The 16,938-nt window shown below is 45.1% G+C and overlaps 1 protein-coding gene across 3 annotated transcripts in view; it reads right to left on the reverse strand.

The window, feature by feature from the left end:
* Window positions 1–16,938, reverse strand: part of LOC138526458 (zinc finger protein 181-like) — a 354,082-nt gene that overhangs the window by 143,147 nt on the left and 193,997 nt on the right. For 2 of the 3 annotated variants that reach the window (XM_069637235.1, XM_069637234.1), the window contains one exon: window positions 7,055–12,161. The exons of the other annotated variant lie outside the window; for it this stretch is intronic. In XM_069637235.1, coding sequence (XP_069493336.1) covers window positions 11,506–12,161 — 656 coding nt within the window. In that variant the 3' untranslated portion in view covers window positions 7,055–11,505. Of the gene's footprint in view, window positions 1–7,054; window positions 12,162–16,938 lie in introns of those variants that run through there. 3 annotated transcript variants of the gene reach the window in all.

The raw sequence follows: 16,938 nt of genomic DNA on the forward strand, positions 1-16,938 counted from the left end.
CCAGCCACCAGCACTCATCTGCATTCAGTCGCTACTTGAAGACACATTGCACAACACCTCTGCCATTAGAATGCAGCTAAGTCCCATGACATAAATTCGGTCTAGCTGGACACATAATCAGTCTCCTTGACTCGCATACTCGCCCTATAACTCCACAGTACCCATCCACAAGCCAGCTCAATGCTGGGACTTGGCCACCCCTACCTAGCTTCATATTGGCTAAAATGCACACATGCATTCAATGCTGCTCGGACAAATCTCCCATTCCACAGACTTCGGTCCTCTGAGGGCATTCAACTACTGCTTTGAGACCATACCAGTGGGAATAAGTGCTATACAAATGCCATATTACATTACATACTGGTGCATGTATTAACTTATTGAGTTTTAATGTGTGCCACTAAGCATGTTAGTGGGTGGTTATTGTTATTTCACACACTAGGGTGGGTGCCGTATTGAATGTTTTAAAGTGAGCAGTGGTGTAGCATCCTGCACTCTTGTGCTTGTGTTATAATAGAGAATATGAATGTTAGCACACTAGCGCAGAGGCAGTTTGTAGGACGTTCAATCGGAAGGAGGAGAAAGCTGTGTCCTGGCAATAAAGCAGTTTCTACCCACCTGATAGTTTCCAGTCTATCACTTTCTGACACTGAACATTGTCTAGAAGGAGTGGGCGGAGAAAGAAGCTTTTTTCCAGAGTCACGAGGCTAGCCGACAGTCTGAGTTTTAGCATCTAGGCCTAGAGACAAGTTCCCAGGAATAAGTTAGTTTGGGTAAGAGGGAAAGCTGGGACTGGGTGTCAAGAGCACTGCAGCACCCATCTAGGCAGCCCGAGCACCTCATTCAACTCTAGGAGATGTTGTACATGCTGTTGCAAGTGTTTGTTCTACCTCGAGGACACTATCCTTTGTGTGGTCACAAGCGGAATATGATTGCATTCCAGGAAGTCATAGTATGGAGCACGTTGTGCCAAGAGTCTGTGAGTGGCACTGGGGACACACACCGTGAAACTATTGGGCGTAGGGTATACCATAACAAAAAAAAGGAGCCCTATTTGGCGGATTATCCCCTCATTTTGAGTTGACCCATATTTGTGTTACCATTCACAATACAGCTTTTTTGTTGAATTAGATTCATGGGTTGTGTCCTCTGCGGACGGCACTTGGCTTGGTAACAATACCAATTAATAACTAGCTTAAATGAAAGGTTCCTGCTGCTGTTTTAGCTAGCTCTCCAAATTCTATGTCAAGACGGAGGCGAGCATTAAGCTTTCTCTTCTCTTTGATTCACTCTCCAGCAGTTTCAACAAATACATCATATTTCGTGAAAATATTAAAACTTTTTTTTTCAATAAAAACTTCAAGTCCCATCATTCCCTGTAGTTCTAGTCTCTGTGCCTTAGCCCTTCCTGTTCCTGTGTTCTTCCTCTTCTTTTCCTGCTCTCCAGATAAGTAACACGTTATTGTAGAGCTCCGCGAATGTGTTTATTTAATATACATGTGAGATCGTGTGTTAACATTTTTATAAGACAGCCATTGTCATAAGAGTATTTGCGAGACGCGAGTGCAGCGCGCAGCGTAGCAGTTTATATTTAGCTGAGGAGCTTCGGCAGCCCCGTGTCGCGTTACCCGACACAGTAGGGGCCTGCCGACCTCCTCAGGTAAGCCCGCAGCGCTCCATAGCGCGATCGAGGGCAAGCGGCCCCCACCCTTGGGGGGGCGGAGCAAGCGGCGCGAGCGGGAGATCTTGCCTTCCCGCTCGCGCTAGTGAGTGAGATAGCCCCCACCCTCGTGGGGGCGGAGCACGAGGACCCGGAAGCTCGCGCTCTAGGAGAGGGGGACTCCCTCCTCCTGGAAGAGTGAAGCGCACAGGAGCCAATCATAGCGAGAGCGCTCAGCTCCTGAGAGCCCCCACCTTTGGAGAGGAGGAGCAATATACACGAAGCAGTGAAATCCGGAATTTGAAAGGGTTTTTCACCGCGTTTCGTGTTCGGAGCACTAATAAGCTCAGAAAAAGACTAATTACACGGCAAGATAGCTGAAAAGCACATTCTTTCACTGATAAATCAGAAAGCCCATATCTGAAGTACCCTGCACTGCAGGAAAAAAGGGCAAACAGGTGCAGCCTCATAGAGTGGAGCAGTGGACGTGCACTTACACCTGGAAAGGTATTGAGAAGGCACCTGAACAGCACAATAATGTCTAACTGAGTGGAGTGATGAGGAGCAAGAGGCTACCTACCCAGAGGATTTAGCCTACAGCTTTAAAGAAGTGCTGGGAGACTCGCTCACAGAGGCAGTAGCGCAGGGTGCGAGACCCCTGCGAGACAGGCTACATACCATAGAATTATACCCGAGTACTCAAGGTAAATGCACCGGAGACAGCACGTCCACCAGGGTCGCTGCAAAGGACCCCAAGGGGTGTATCAAGGCCCGGAAGAGCAAGGACTCTTCTGACCCCCCGGGCCAAACTGAGGGGGCGAATACTGAGGCCCCGGAGGCTGGAGACGCTTTTAGTAAGCTAAGAGAAGCGTTCATAAAGAAAACCGGTGCCGAGCCTCGAGACCCCCTACCCAGGGGATGATAATATGGGCAATATAGAGGGAGTTTTTCCCGAAGAGGAAATCCTAGAATCCCCTACCTCCTCGCAAGAAGAGGCGGACAACGAGGGGGACGAGAGCAGCCAACCTCCGCCGAGGAAGAGGCTCAGAAAGCTCAACAATTTAGAGGAGGAGGAGACCTCCGATATGTTTAACCCCGAGGATATCAGAAACCCAAGATCATCAGAATGGGTACCGTCGCCAAGAGTGGCGAAATACATGACGCAGAGATTGCGAAAGGCCTTAGAAAAAGAAGTGAGGCAGAGGATGAGGGCAGAGTGCCCGAAACCAGAATTACCGGGGAAGGTAGCAGAGGCGCCGGAGCTTGATCCGAAAATGCTGTCATTTGTATCAAAGGTGAATAAAGATCCAAGAAAGGGCATTGACCGCTCTTGGAAAAGCTGTCAGGAGAAGCTTCTTGACATAGCGGGACCATTGGCGAAGATCATGGATCTAGCAGAACGGGCGAAGGACACGGGGGAAGAAGTGGACCCAGGAGTTCTGGCAAACTGGGCCCAGAGAGCAGTATGTCTGCTAGGCAATGCGAACTGCGCAATTTCTTCTGAACGCAGGAAAGGGCTCCTGCTAAAAATTGATCAGAAGTTCGGAGACCTGTCATCCTATGAAGCGGGCGAAGCCGCACAAGGCCTTCTATTCGGAGAAACCTTCGGAAAAGAAATGGGGAGGTTTGTTGGAACATACACATCCCTAGAAAAGGCCCAGGCATCCATGAAAAAGATTTTCCCGACACGAATTTTTGGAGGGACCGGTCGGTCTAGAGGCCGAGCGGCCGGTCGCTATCAAACATTCAGGAAGCCTCAAGGAAACAGGAGTAATTACTGGGAAAACAGACAGCCAGACGCCTTCTTCCCTCCAAGAGGACGCTTCCCGAGAGGAAAACGTAGCAGAGGACAAGGGAGAGGACACAATTCTCCCGCAGGTGAGAGTCTCAAATTATCCACCAGTTGGGGGGAGAACAGCAATATTCTGGGAGAACTGGCAAGCACTTTCTGGCGATGCATGGGTGTTACAGACAGCAAAAGGCATGCTCATAGATTTTATAGAGACTCCCTACCAGGGTCAGGCACCACGCCCTCTAGCAAAAACACGAAAAGAGCTAGATCTTCTGCACACAGAACTGCTGCAGTTAGCGGAGAAACAAGCGATAGAGCCTTGCGTGACATCTCCCAAGTTTGTGAGCAACATGTTCTTAGTCCATCGAAAGGACAAAGTGAGACCCGTAATAAATCTAAAGGACATGAACAGATGGGTAACTTACAACCACTTCGAAATGGAAGGTACTCATCACCTCAGAGACTCACTCCGACAAGACGATTGGTTAGTGAGGATAGAGCTCAAAGACGCTTATTTGACAATACCATTTCGAAAAGAGTTCCGCCCATTCCTAGCATTTTACTGGGGCGAGCAATTATGGCAGTTTGCTACCATGCCGTTTGGCCTGGCATCAGCACCTTGGGCCTTCACAAAAATTATGAAACCAGTAGCGGCAGCGATCAGAGAAAGGGATTGGTATGATTATATATCTGGACGATATCCTACTGATGGCCAGCTGCAGGGAGACGCTCCACTATCAGACCGACTGGGTAGTGAATCTCCTGACGTCGCTGGGATTTTTAGTGAACCGAGAAAAATCGGAAATGAGACCAGCCAAGAAAATAGAATTTCTAGGTTTCGTGATAGACACCAGATCAGCGACACTAGAGCTTCCGAACAGAAAAATTTGAGACGTAAAAAGAGAGATAGAGACATGTCTCAGCAGACCAGTTATATCACTTCGCGCAATAGCTTGAGTGGTGGGCCTCCTAGCAGCCTCCATACAAGCAATATTCCGAGGGCCCCTGCACTATCGAGCCCTTCAGAGACTAAAGATAAGACACCTTCAGCAGGGTCTGCAATATCATCAGCTAGTCCACATCGACCAGGAGGCCAGAACAGAGCTGGAGTGGTGGCTAGCAAATATGGAAGCATGGAACGGGAGAGCCATTTTCGGCGATCGCCCAGACCTGATCATAGAGTCGGACGCCAGCAGAGCAGGCTGGGGAGCCCGTTGCGGAGACCTGCAGACAGGAGGGAAGTGGAGCTCGGAAGAACTCAAACTTCACATCAACTGTCTAGAATTACTAGCAGGGTCATTTGCGATCAAGGCGTTTACGAAAGGGAAAGTGAACTCCTGTATTCTGTTGAAAATGGACAACATTTCAGCAGTGAAATATATCAATCATCTAGGTGGAACGAGGTCCAAACTTCTGGCAGAGATAGCCAAGGATTTCTGGCACTCCAGCCTGGCATCAGGGATTTCAGTAGTAGCGGAATACCTGCCAGGATCACAGAGCGTGATAGCGGACTGGAACTCCAGGTACCTCTCGGACTCCAGCGACTGGAAGCTGGACCGAGTAGTTTTTCAACAGCTGGAAGAACGTTGGGGGCCGGTCCACACAGATCTGTTTGCGTCCAGACTGAACGCACAGACGACGAGGTTCTTCAGTTGGAGATTAGACCCAGCAGCAGCTGGAGTAGATGCCTTCCTGCAGGACTGGAGGGAACAGACGCGATATGCCTACCCGCAGTTCTTAATGTTGAGCAGAGTGCTAGCGAAAGCTCGCAGAGAAGCGGCGAATCTGATACTAATAGCGCCAATATGGAAATCACAATTCTGGTTCCCAACTCTCATAGAAATGCTAGTAGATTATCCGAGAATGCTGCCACAAGGAGTGGACCTGCTCACGGACCCAGTTGGGTCATTTCACCATCTGAGAGTGAAGGGGACGTTGCCATTGATGGCGTGCAAGATAGCAGGAGACGCTGGAACCTCCCAGGCATTTCGCGCAGGCTGCAAGTCTTATCGCCGAGTCTTGGGCACCGTCAAACTGAAGGAGCTACGACGCAGCTTGGAATAAGTGGTCGTCATGGTGCAGAAGGAGAGATCTTCATCCCGTTTCTGCACCTTTAGTCGAAATACTGAACTTCCTAGCAGAACTTCTGCAGGACGGCAAGGCATATAGAACCATAGGAGTCTACAGATCTGCAATTTCAGCAGGTCACATGCCACTGGATGATATTCCAGTAGGTGAGAACATAGCAGTGATTAGATCCTGAAAGGCATAAGATTTAGGAAGCCACCGCAACCTAAGTACAAAGTACTATGGGACGTATCAGTGGTGCTGAAACTACTATCAGACTGGCCTAGCAACAGATACCTATCGTTAGAACAACTATCAGGGAAACTAGCCATATTACTGTGTATGGTATCGTGCATGAGAGTAGCAGACGTGAAGGCACTGGAAATAGATAGGAAAACATATGGACCGGAAGGAGTAACTTTCTTCCTGGCGAAGAGAACTAAAACAGACTCATCTACAATCACATACCCATACATGCAGGACTACCCCAAATGGTGCATGGCCTCATGTATTAAGGAATATGAGTGTAGGACAGTGGAAATGAGACCAGTAGGTGCAACCCAACTACTTATAGCGCGCAGAAAACCACACAAAGGCGTAGCATCAGCCACAATAGCGAGATGGGTCAGAGGTATCATGAGCCTAGCGGGCATTGATGTATCTGCATTTGGAGCACACTCTGTCAGAGGAGCGATGGCGTCGAAAGCATTAGGGCAAGGCGCATCATTACAAGATATCATGAAAGCAGCAGATTGGACTAGTGATAAAACATTTAGGACGTTTTATTTTAGACCAATCAACACGATGGCAACTGCAGTAGCAAGAAGCTTTGAACAAGCTTAATGCTCGCCTCCGTCTTGACATAGAATGAAGATTCCCCCTGCTAATAGCGCAGGGAGCTCTTGATTCTATTAAAGACAAGGAGGCGAGCATTAAATTCCCGACCCAGATACACAGAAAACGGGAAGAGTATTGTAATGTTAGAAATATGAATTGTGCATAATCATGATGACCATTTTCTCCTCGAAATAGGGTGTGTATTACCAGCCCTAACATATCTCTATTGTTTACTTTCCAACGCTAGGAGATGACCAAAAGAACGGATGATTCTATTCAAAGAGGTTGGATGGTTCCGATCAGATTGCAAGTTCCGAGGCAAGAGATCGAACTCTGCTGAAAGCAGGAAAAAAGGGAAGTTGTTGAGCCCGTTGGCAAGTTAATGATACAGAGGATTACAGTTAAGCAGTCAAAGAAGAGGAAGAACACAGGAACAGGAAGGACTAAGGCACAAAGACTAGAGACTAGAACTACAGGGAATGATGGGACTTGAAGTTTTTATTGAAAAAAAAAAAGTTTTTATTTTCACAAAATATGATGTATTTGTTGAAACTGCTGGAGAGTGAATTAAAGAGAAGAGAAAGCTTAATGCTTGCCTCCTTGTCTTTAATAGAATCAAGAGCTCCCTGCGCTATTAGCAGGGGGAATCTTCATTCCTCTCCCAAACCCTCCCTCCCCAACCCATTCAGAGGCACCAAAATGTTTTAGTATTTTATTTTTTGTATAGATATTACAAATTGCAAGAAAACGAAAGGTTGATTAATATGAAATTGGAATCCAAAACAGAACACTTGATCAACCACTCATAGCTCAGTTTAACAGAAAATGCCTACCAATGATCGAAATACTGTGTTGCTAAGCTAAGTACAAGTCAGAATGTGTTAGAATATTGTTGTATTATTATTTTCCCAAGCTAAGTCATCACTTTAGTTGACAATTGCATTGCACCAAATATCATGTTGATGAAGTGTACATACTCTCATTGTTGTGAGCTGCATGTCACTACAATGCGCCTCAATACGAGTTTGGGAGTGCTGTAAGAAAAGAGGCAGTAATTTGGTTACTGCCACTTTCTGGTAACAGAATTGCTGCCATTTTTACCACAACGTTGAATTCTGCGTTTGGAAGTAAAGGGCAGAATTCACCTCCAGCTTCGGAGGAGAATCCTCCTCAAGTCAGCAGAATTACTGTGGCGGAATTACTGCTCACGTTAATTCTGAAAAAAATCCCCATGGAGTCACATGGACTGAAACAATGGGTCTTTACACCCTCTTGCCACCACTCATTATCCAGTGGTACGCCCATGGGACCGAGTGGCGGTAACAGTGAATGATTTTGGCAGCATTTTAGTGGATTTACTTTTGAATTACCACCAAACACATAATGAGGTACATTGTCTTTTTAAGTCAGTGTTCACTTACAACAGTCCTATATATTCCAGTCTGCATGTTGCACATTTTGGATTCTCCAGATTTCAAGTTCTGGAATAAAATGAACGCTCTGCAGCCCTGGACCACAAATAGTTAACATTCTAGCCATAACTCAGTCCCTTTCTAATGACTAACATTTTTTCTTGCAACTTACGTTTTGTTAGATATTATGATGTCCAAAGGATCACTAGATCCGCTTCTGATTTTTTAAAAAGATAATAGTGGAGTTCTGCCTAGTTCCCATGATCACGAAGACAGATTTTCTAAGTTTGTTGATGGACGTCGTTTCTGCAATTTAAGTTCTTTACACTGTAATACAATCTGTACATATTGGTCTTTTGACAAGGACACACATGAAGGTTCACAAATCGGCATTCCTGCAAAACCTCTGGCCCCCTCTCCCTTCACTAATAATGCTTGTACAGTGGCGTGAACTGCCTAGGAATCAAGGAACGGAGATACCAAGAGGCATGACGATATCAAGCTACATAAAGGACCTACAGCCTTCCAACACAACAGTGTTGTTTTTGAACAGGAGGGTTGTGTACCCATATCAATACGCAAATAAACTGAAGGCGATTTCTCCCCCCACAACGGTCTGTTCAAAATGAAAACATGTGAAGATATGCCAATAAAAGATGTAATCGACATGTACAAAGGGGTTGCATAAGTCAAAGTTTGCAATTTAAATTGGGATGCTAGTTGTTAATTGTATCTTACACTGAGCTCATCGGAACATCGTAAACCTGACATATGTATGCAGTGAGCTGCTTGTCACCTGACAAAGGCCCACACAAATGAAAAGATTAAACATACTCGGGTGCCTACTCTATTTATACCAGCAGAACCAGATCCGTTTCATACCTTATAGAGCCAGGAACTTTAGGCTGTCATAGCCTTGCAGAGGCACTATTTGAACAGGTCTGTCTGCCACACAGGGAGAGTGTTTCTCCTGTTATAAGATGGACACGTTAAAGATGCTGATACGCTTTCTCTACAGTGATGCAGATCATTTACTGTTTGGGAGTGCAAGGCACAGTGGGTCATAGTCTATGAAGAACTCTGAAGGATGGCAATTTTGTTACCAAACAGATTAGGGATGTTTTTGTTATAAAGTTGTGGGCCCGAACACAGGTCTGCTGGATGAAGATGTCTTTGGCTTTGAGCAATTGCATAAAGCCCTTTTGTTTATAGAAACCCGATATGATATTTTATTTATAGCGCGCCTATACACAAATGTTTCAAGGGAAAGATACACTGGACTAGATAAACTACTAAGGTGGCTAGGTATGAGGTTTTCCATATTAATAATGAGCAATCCCAGTAAATTGGGCCAAGTGTGGCCCTGTCAATAGAAATAAAACAGAACTTCTTTCAGGAAGCATCATTTTAGCCACACTAATAAAAATGTAACCCTGGGATGTGTGTGGCCTTTAACCAAAACTGGAATCCTGCAATCCTTCTGGCGAATATGTTTAATTAATGTATTAAACGTGTGGTCTACAGGTGTTTTAACGTTCGAAAGGACATACACATTTAACTGGTGGGGTCAAAATCCCCATCACATGTAGAGTTTGGTCGAAAGCACATTTAGAAACTATTGGTAAATCATCTGGCTGACCCCACTTATCTCAATGTAATGCCTGCTGTTAAAAGCTCAGAATTCGAATCTTCTAAAAATGGTGCTTTGACAAGTGGAAGCTTTCCCATAGAAATTCCTCGGTATTATAATTTCACACTTGAACCAACAAGAACCACCAGGCAGAAGACACCGGTTAAGGGGCATGTCCAACTAAATGACAAATGTTCAAAGAGATCCCGAGCAATGACGTCTATTTAGCCACAAATAAATTTAATCTGAATGCAGCACTCTCAAACGCCTACTTGGAAGCCGGAAAGCGAGCGTGTTTAATCAAAACCTCCACTGACCTCTCCTATCACTATGCTCACTCTCTGCTCTACACCAACACACAATTAGAGCACAGCTACACCCCTCAATCAATTCGGCCTAGCTGCTCACTTATGAACAATATGTCATGAACACCCCAACACTGATAAAACGCAGCTATACCCCACGAAAATCGGCCTAGCTGCACACATAAGCATACTACAAAGTAGTAACACAGCCATAACCCAGTCTTGGTGTCGATTCTCCAGACTGCACACATTCAGCTGATATCAAATACCACCACACCTAATGCTAGGACGCAGCTACCATCAAGAGATCGCATCCGCTGCGCGCTCTACCGGTGCACCCTATGACACCTTACTCTCTCGACTGACTTGGACTATGGTCCCCTAGGGCGTTCAACCTACCAGTGCTTTGAGGTCATACCAGTGATTTATAGAGTGCTATATAGATGCCAAATAACATAACAGATCAAACAGGGAGTTAGCGGTCAGGAAGACCATGCACTCAGAAATCAATACAACATACAGACAAAACCCCATTTGTGCATGGGAAGGTTACTAAAGAAATACTAAAAGAATGCAGAATAAGGACTCAGAATATTCTCATGATTACAATGAAGCTCAAGCCAGCCACACCCACAATTGTTGTCACTGTTATCTGCATCACCCACCTATACGACACACTCTATACGCGACTTCAGTATTCTTGAAAAAGGTCACAAAGACAGTAATCAAAAAGACAAGAAGCACCACCATTAATGGACCGCAGCAATCATGGAATAACACAAAATGCTGTAAAAACATACACTGGTGAACTTTGCATCGAAATGGTAGGAAGAAGGAAAAAGGGAGTAGTGTGTAACATGAAAGAAGTGTAAATACACGGGCTGCTATAAAGCCACATGCAAACAAACATATCAGCACCCCACAAACAGCAGAGAACTGAGGAAAGATCAAGCAATAACCCCACTAAGTCTACTAACCCCCATTCTGCTTAAAAACAGAAGCAAAGAGAAGGAGAAAGGGGACCCGCAGTCAAAAACAGGGGATACGCTTCAAAACTTCACTGCAAAATAAGGCTGAAACAAAAACCTAAGCTACACAGCCAAACTCTGCTGGTTCTAGGACAAGGGTACACTGCAAACACAGTGATGGCCCAGGAAACAAGGAGGGCAGCTACACAGTGTACGCTCAAAGATTAGTGGGGAGTATAGCAAACACAGGATTGAGGATTTAACAGGACCAGTGAGGAAGAACAGGAACACTCCATCAATGCACAATGCAGGACTGGCGCAGAAGGAGGTTTGTATAGCTTACAAATGATGTGGTCCCTGTCAGCCACAGGTGTTCTGCTTCCTCTACTCATACTTAACCTGCAAAGGTGTGTTTAAGGGATTTTGGGAAATGTGTCTATGGACTTAAAAAGAATAGGAGCTGCCAAAATATTAAAATGAATCTGTATTGAAGTAAAAAATAAAATCCTTCAGATTTCAGACGCTACAGCCATAGGCCACTATGTATGTTAACACATTTAATCCCTCTAAAGGTCCTACGGACGGACCCAAAGGGGTGCGCACGGCAGCGAAGGTTGTGAATTGTGCCAACTGGGTAGCCCAGTTATAAACTAGAATTGTTCAATTGAACCAGGAGCATCTTGTGTGGCTTCGTAGGATAGATAGCTAATTGTGGAAATTTGAAGCTAAGAGAAAATGTGCAATTTAGTGTTGGTATGTGCTGATTTTTGTAGATTACCTGGGCACGAGGGGCATGCATAGTTAGTTAGGATTTTACATTATATTCTTTAAGGCCTATCGGGGAGAGGTGTCCGATTCCAATAGGGTCTGGTCTTTCATATGGATTGTTTGGTGCCTAAGAAGGGTTCCTTTACGACCAAAGCTTTTGCCGCACATAGCACATTGATAAGGTCTCTCCCCTGTATGTATTATTTGGTGTCTTGTTAAAATTCCTCTTTGGCTGAAGCTTTTCCCACATAAAGTGCAAGAATAACGTTTATCTCTCGCATGTATTCTTCCATACTTAAAAGGATTAGACATTGCAGAAACATTTTTCTCACAACCAACATATGTCTCTTGTCCTTTTTCTGTATACAGTCTCTGCTGTCCATTGGGACCGTTATTCAGGCAAAAGGGTTGCTTAATTCCAGGAGAGGTATATGGTATTAAACTCGGAAGTTCATTTGGCTCACATGGAACAATGACTTCATTGGAGCTCGGCTGATTGGTTGTTTTCTGATGCAAGATGGAATCTGCTGGATGATGGAAGCCAGTCTGTGCGATTTGTTCTCCTCCGAGATCCTGGTAATTTCTTGAACGCATTAGGGTGAACGAATGGCTTTCGGCCATTTCTGTTTTGAGCTTTCCTATCGAGCATATGCTTTGTGCAGATTTAGAATTGCATTTGCCAGAATTTCCAAACTCCATTTGATCGTTCATGCTTCCAACATCTGTTAAATCACAAGTAAAAACATACTATTAGGGGACGATGATATATTTATTTAGAAGAAAACAAGGCATTGAGAAAGAGTGCATACATAATCCTGTATATTGTTAAAGATCTGTATTATGGTGAATCATGGCAATGCTATTCTAGGCATCAACCGTGCGCAGATAGCGCAACTATCATTCCAGATGAAGAAGTGGAATATGCGTCAGTCCTCAAACCTAGAAAAAGGAAAATCTTACAACAATGACTTCGGTTCCCAAAGACTAGGATAGAAAACACAATCTAATTGTAATTGGGTCTGGCCATAAATAGTATGATTCTGCTCCAAAGGGCAATGCTTGCATGAGAATGCTGGCAGTAAAAACGCTGATGGTGTCGTTTCCTGTTATCGCACAATAGAGGGGTGCAATGGCGAGAGGTATACAAGTTTGGGGGCAACGAGAGTTGAGCGACATACTGGGAGAACAGCCACTGGAAAATGGAAATGGGGATGTCGTGGGTGGCATTTCTACCACCAGTATTCTAAATATGGCACTTCACATAGAAATGAATAATTGATGATATTATTAGGAATATGGTGGGTAAGGCTGAGGTTTTAAAAGTTTGAGGTCAATGTGAATAAACGGTCATATAATCAGAACGCATGTGACCACCTTTGCTTGAAAATTGTGCTTAAACACATGTGGTCATTGTGATGTAGGTCACCTGAGATCGCGAGGGACCCCAAGACCAAGTAATGTTGTTCTATATCTTTATTGGGGTTTTTGTAAAAGTAGGGGCTAACAAATGTAAAAACGGGTTCTTCCCAAAAGAAACAAAAATGAGGAAGGTCTTTTCCTAACAGAAATGTCTCCATCACTGAAGGCAGCTAGTTTGGCCTCCATAACCTCTGGGTCAAATGTCCCAGTCCAGAGAGTTATGGGGAGGTCACTTCACTGACCCTTTCTATCACTGCTGGTTTGAGGGGGAGTGGAACTATTCTTTTCAGTCTGAGCCAGTTGCAAGCTTTCCAGGGCCCCATACTCCACTACTATTTCTAGCTGGAAGTTCCATGAGCAGGCAGGTCAGTGGTCATAGCCGGCAGGGAGAGTTGGTTCAGGGTCCCTGGATCGGCCTGAGCATTACCTTGATTCCTCTGCCTTGCTTCTCTAAACTGAGCCTAAGCTTCCTGTCCCCATCTCATTTCTCCTCTCAACCTCTGATGCTGCCTACGGCTGACCCGGCCCAACATAACCTTTCAGTTCTTGCCGTCTACATACTGCTATATCTCAATCTCTACTTCACTCTCGGCTTATCTTCTCATGCATTCCTCCTATTGGGATGTTATCTTCCTGGATGTGTCTCTTCCTCTGCATGATTTTGCACTGCTGAACTCAGTACCACTCACACTTTCTCTGCCACCTCCAGCGTATGAAGGTACTCCTTCTGGCATCTGCATGCTACTCTCTTCTCATTATGCTCCCTTATTAGTGTCACTCTCGGAATCTGATGTTCGCATCTCCTCCGGACACCTAGGTTTTACCACCTCCTCCTGCACCCTGTCTCCTACTACCTCCTTCCCACCTCTGGATCCTGATGTTAACCCTTCCTCCTCCTCCTTGGCCTGTCCTCCACTTGATGTTACCACCCCCTGTCCCACCCTTAACCCTTGCCACTTCCTACTGTCCTGTCGATACTGGGTAAGCTTTTCGCACTCTGGTTTAGTGACAGGCCTGTCTGATATGGGCAACTACACCGTTGCATTCTCAGCAGAGAATCTCTCTTCTGCGAAATACACTGCATCTGTAACCTTGTTTTCCCTCTGATACAATCCCCACCGGAAAACCGCAGGCTTGCAACATAGCATCCACTGGACTTCATGACCCATTGAATGTTCCTTTTAAGTTTTGAAATAAAACTTAATCTGCAACATTACAGAAGTCAACAATGGTATAACGCACATTACCAGTGTCTAGTGAATCAAAATGATTTCCCTTAAAGTGGAAAGCTACTTTTTCTACACTGAAGTTGGCGGTTTCTTCGAAGAGCGATACAGGCGCTCTCAATTGGGGAGGGGTGGTGTATCATTACCCTGCAGGTTCTCACCAAGGGTTCGGCATAGGTAGGACTGCCAATACGAACATGCACTGGGTGACTGATGGATTTGGTTCTAGACACCTACGACTGGCTTGTGGTGAGGTACTGCCAAGTGTCAGGGACCAAGGTAGGGAGACTTGGGGATCCTCCCAATACCACTGTAGGACCCAACATCCACTGGCTGTGGGTGGTATCCGACCTCCTGAGTCACCACCTTCTTGTCCTCAGAACGAGGCAGAAGTTTTACTTGGTCAAATAAACAGGGCCAACTTCCATTCAACCGTTATAGATGGTGTTTAATTGTACCGGTCATTAAAGCAAGTAAAAATATAACAAAAGAATGCAAAATTCCATTAATTATTTAGGGTATTGTGATGAGATCACCTGATAGTAGCCCTAACGGAGGGCTAGAGATCCCCGAGACCCAGGGGAAGCCACCCACTTCATGATGCAATGTCTAGAGATGCTACAGGGTCTCTCCAGCCATTCCTGGAAGGTACCCTGGGTGCAAGTAATGCATAGCAGGGACTAGGGACCTCGTGGGGGCGATACACACACTACTACACTTACAGGTCAGTGGGAGGAGAGTGGCCTGACCCCCAAGAATCAGAGTTTTCAACATGAGACAGCCACAAGAGAAATGAGTTCAGAACAATAGATTTCCATGTGTACCATCACCAGACAGGCATATGCTTGCGGATCCATTTATTGAGCTGTGACCCAGACTGGGTACGTGATTGTATGCAGACTCCACAAGATACAGGCAGCAACACTTTTGTTCTGTAGCACTCTTAGAGAAGAGCAAACCTACATAAAGGAACCTGTGGAGGGGTGCAATCCAAGTCTGCTTGCCGCCATTCCTCTGTGACTGACTACAACAAGGCGGCCAGGATGCTTATCACTTTATTCAACAAAGGTAGCAGGCGCCCCTCTTGTTAACCACATTGAGAGTTTGCAGCCATCTGCTTTGTGCTCACTGTACCTTTCATAGATGGGAAGTATCCATTTGCATTTCAGTCTTTGTCCCGCCCACATGGGCAGTCCAGCACCGAAATGCTATGGCAATTCCTCTTTGAATACCTTGATATGCAAAAGGTACAGTGAGCAAAAAGCAGATGGCTGCAAACTCTCAAAGTGTTTAATAACCACTGAACAGGTTATCATGCCGTGTTCTTTCGAGAGAGGGGCGCCTGCTACCTTTTTTGCATGCTTATCACTTTAGGCCACAAAGACACAGGCCAATCCAGTTCCTTAGAAAACTCACAAAACCTGAAATTAAGCGCAGAAAGAGATTGGAAAGAGGACCTGAAGTTCCCTTAGGACAAATCATGGGATCAAAGCAAATAGGAAACTGGAACTACAAATCAAGGACCCTTTTAAATCAATCTACCAATAATAAAAGGAGGTAGACTCTTCCATGGGGATAGAACAGTGTTCATAGAAAATAGTGGACGGGTGATTTGCTAGAAAGAGAAGGAAAAGTGCTGTGTCCACACCAAAAGGGCCAGATACAAATCTGTGATGGGAAAGAGGCTATAACAGTGGAGCCATAACTTAAGGAGAACCAGGAAAGCACAGCCGTAAAAAGTGGAAAAACCCACCTTGAACTGGGTGAACGGACTGGTGAAGAAGCAACCACCAAGATATTGAAAGTGAGAGAGTACAACGTTAGCAGGAAGCTGTACTCCACACTCTAGTGGAAGTTGTGAGGCCACCAGGCCAACTAAATTAAGAGTTGCTAGTTTAAGCCATGGTAGAGCGCTAGAAATTGTACCCAAAGTAGGGGGGAGAAATATCTAAACATGCTGAGCATCAAGCCACCCTAAGGGCAAGAAGGTGAAACGTCTTGCCTAGATTGCTATGTGAGCCTGCCACCTGGTCCTTCTAGGAAAAAGACAATCCATTGAATGACGTCAAGACAAAGGCTACATCCTGGATAAAGACACCAGCCACAAGAGGTAGGTAATCCTCATGAAAGAAGTGTGCAGGGACACTAATCCTGGAGACTGAGAGTTTTGGATTTAACATGATCCTGGGTACTTTGGTTTGTTTCATCTAGGGATAGACTTTGGACCCACAGTCCTTTATACAAGGTACCTCGTCACAGACATTGTGTTTCTCCTCCTGATACCTTGCACTGTTTTGTATAGAAATCTCTCCACTTCAGTTACTCTGTATCCTGTTGGCCATCATCCAACCCATCTTCAACAGATTAAATAGGGCTTTGCCCTAGTTGTGAGACCCTGGCGTCTGCATTTTAGAAGGGCAGAGTTGTTTTGGTTCTAACACTCTTTCTGGGTCTAGACCAATATTTTGAAAGCTCATGGCGAAGAGAGCGTTTTTTAGGGTGTTATACCTGTTCTGTTTCTCTTCACCCTTAACTGGGAGAAAATAAAATAAACACCCCGAGACCCTGCATATCTAGTAGTAGGTAATACTAATCACAAAGGTGAACTAAAATACATTTTGATCTCATCAAACGTGCACCTTCTTGGACGGTACCCTTGATGGCCTACATTATTAATGAACTACTGGCATGGGATTTGGCTGACTCACAACCCTTGATGAATTCCATTCATAGCCAAATAAACCTACAAGATGGGTATAAAACAAAAAGAGAAAAAAGCGATTTGTACAGCACCGCATCAGAAAAAACCCTGTAAAAGCAGTTTGTGAATTCAAAAAAACAGGGTCAGTGTATT

This window comes from Ambystoma mexicanum, chromosome 7p, assembly GCF_040938575.1.
Source record: "Ambystoma mexicanum isolate Mex_15411 chromosome 7p, UKY_AmexF1_1, whole genome shotgun sequence".
Classification (NCBI taxonomy): Eukaryota; Metazoa; Chordata; class Amphibia; order Caudata; family Ambystomatidae; genus Ambystoma; species Ambystoma mexicanum.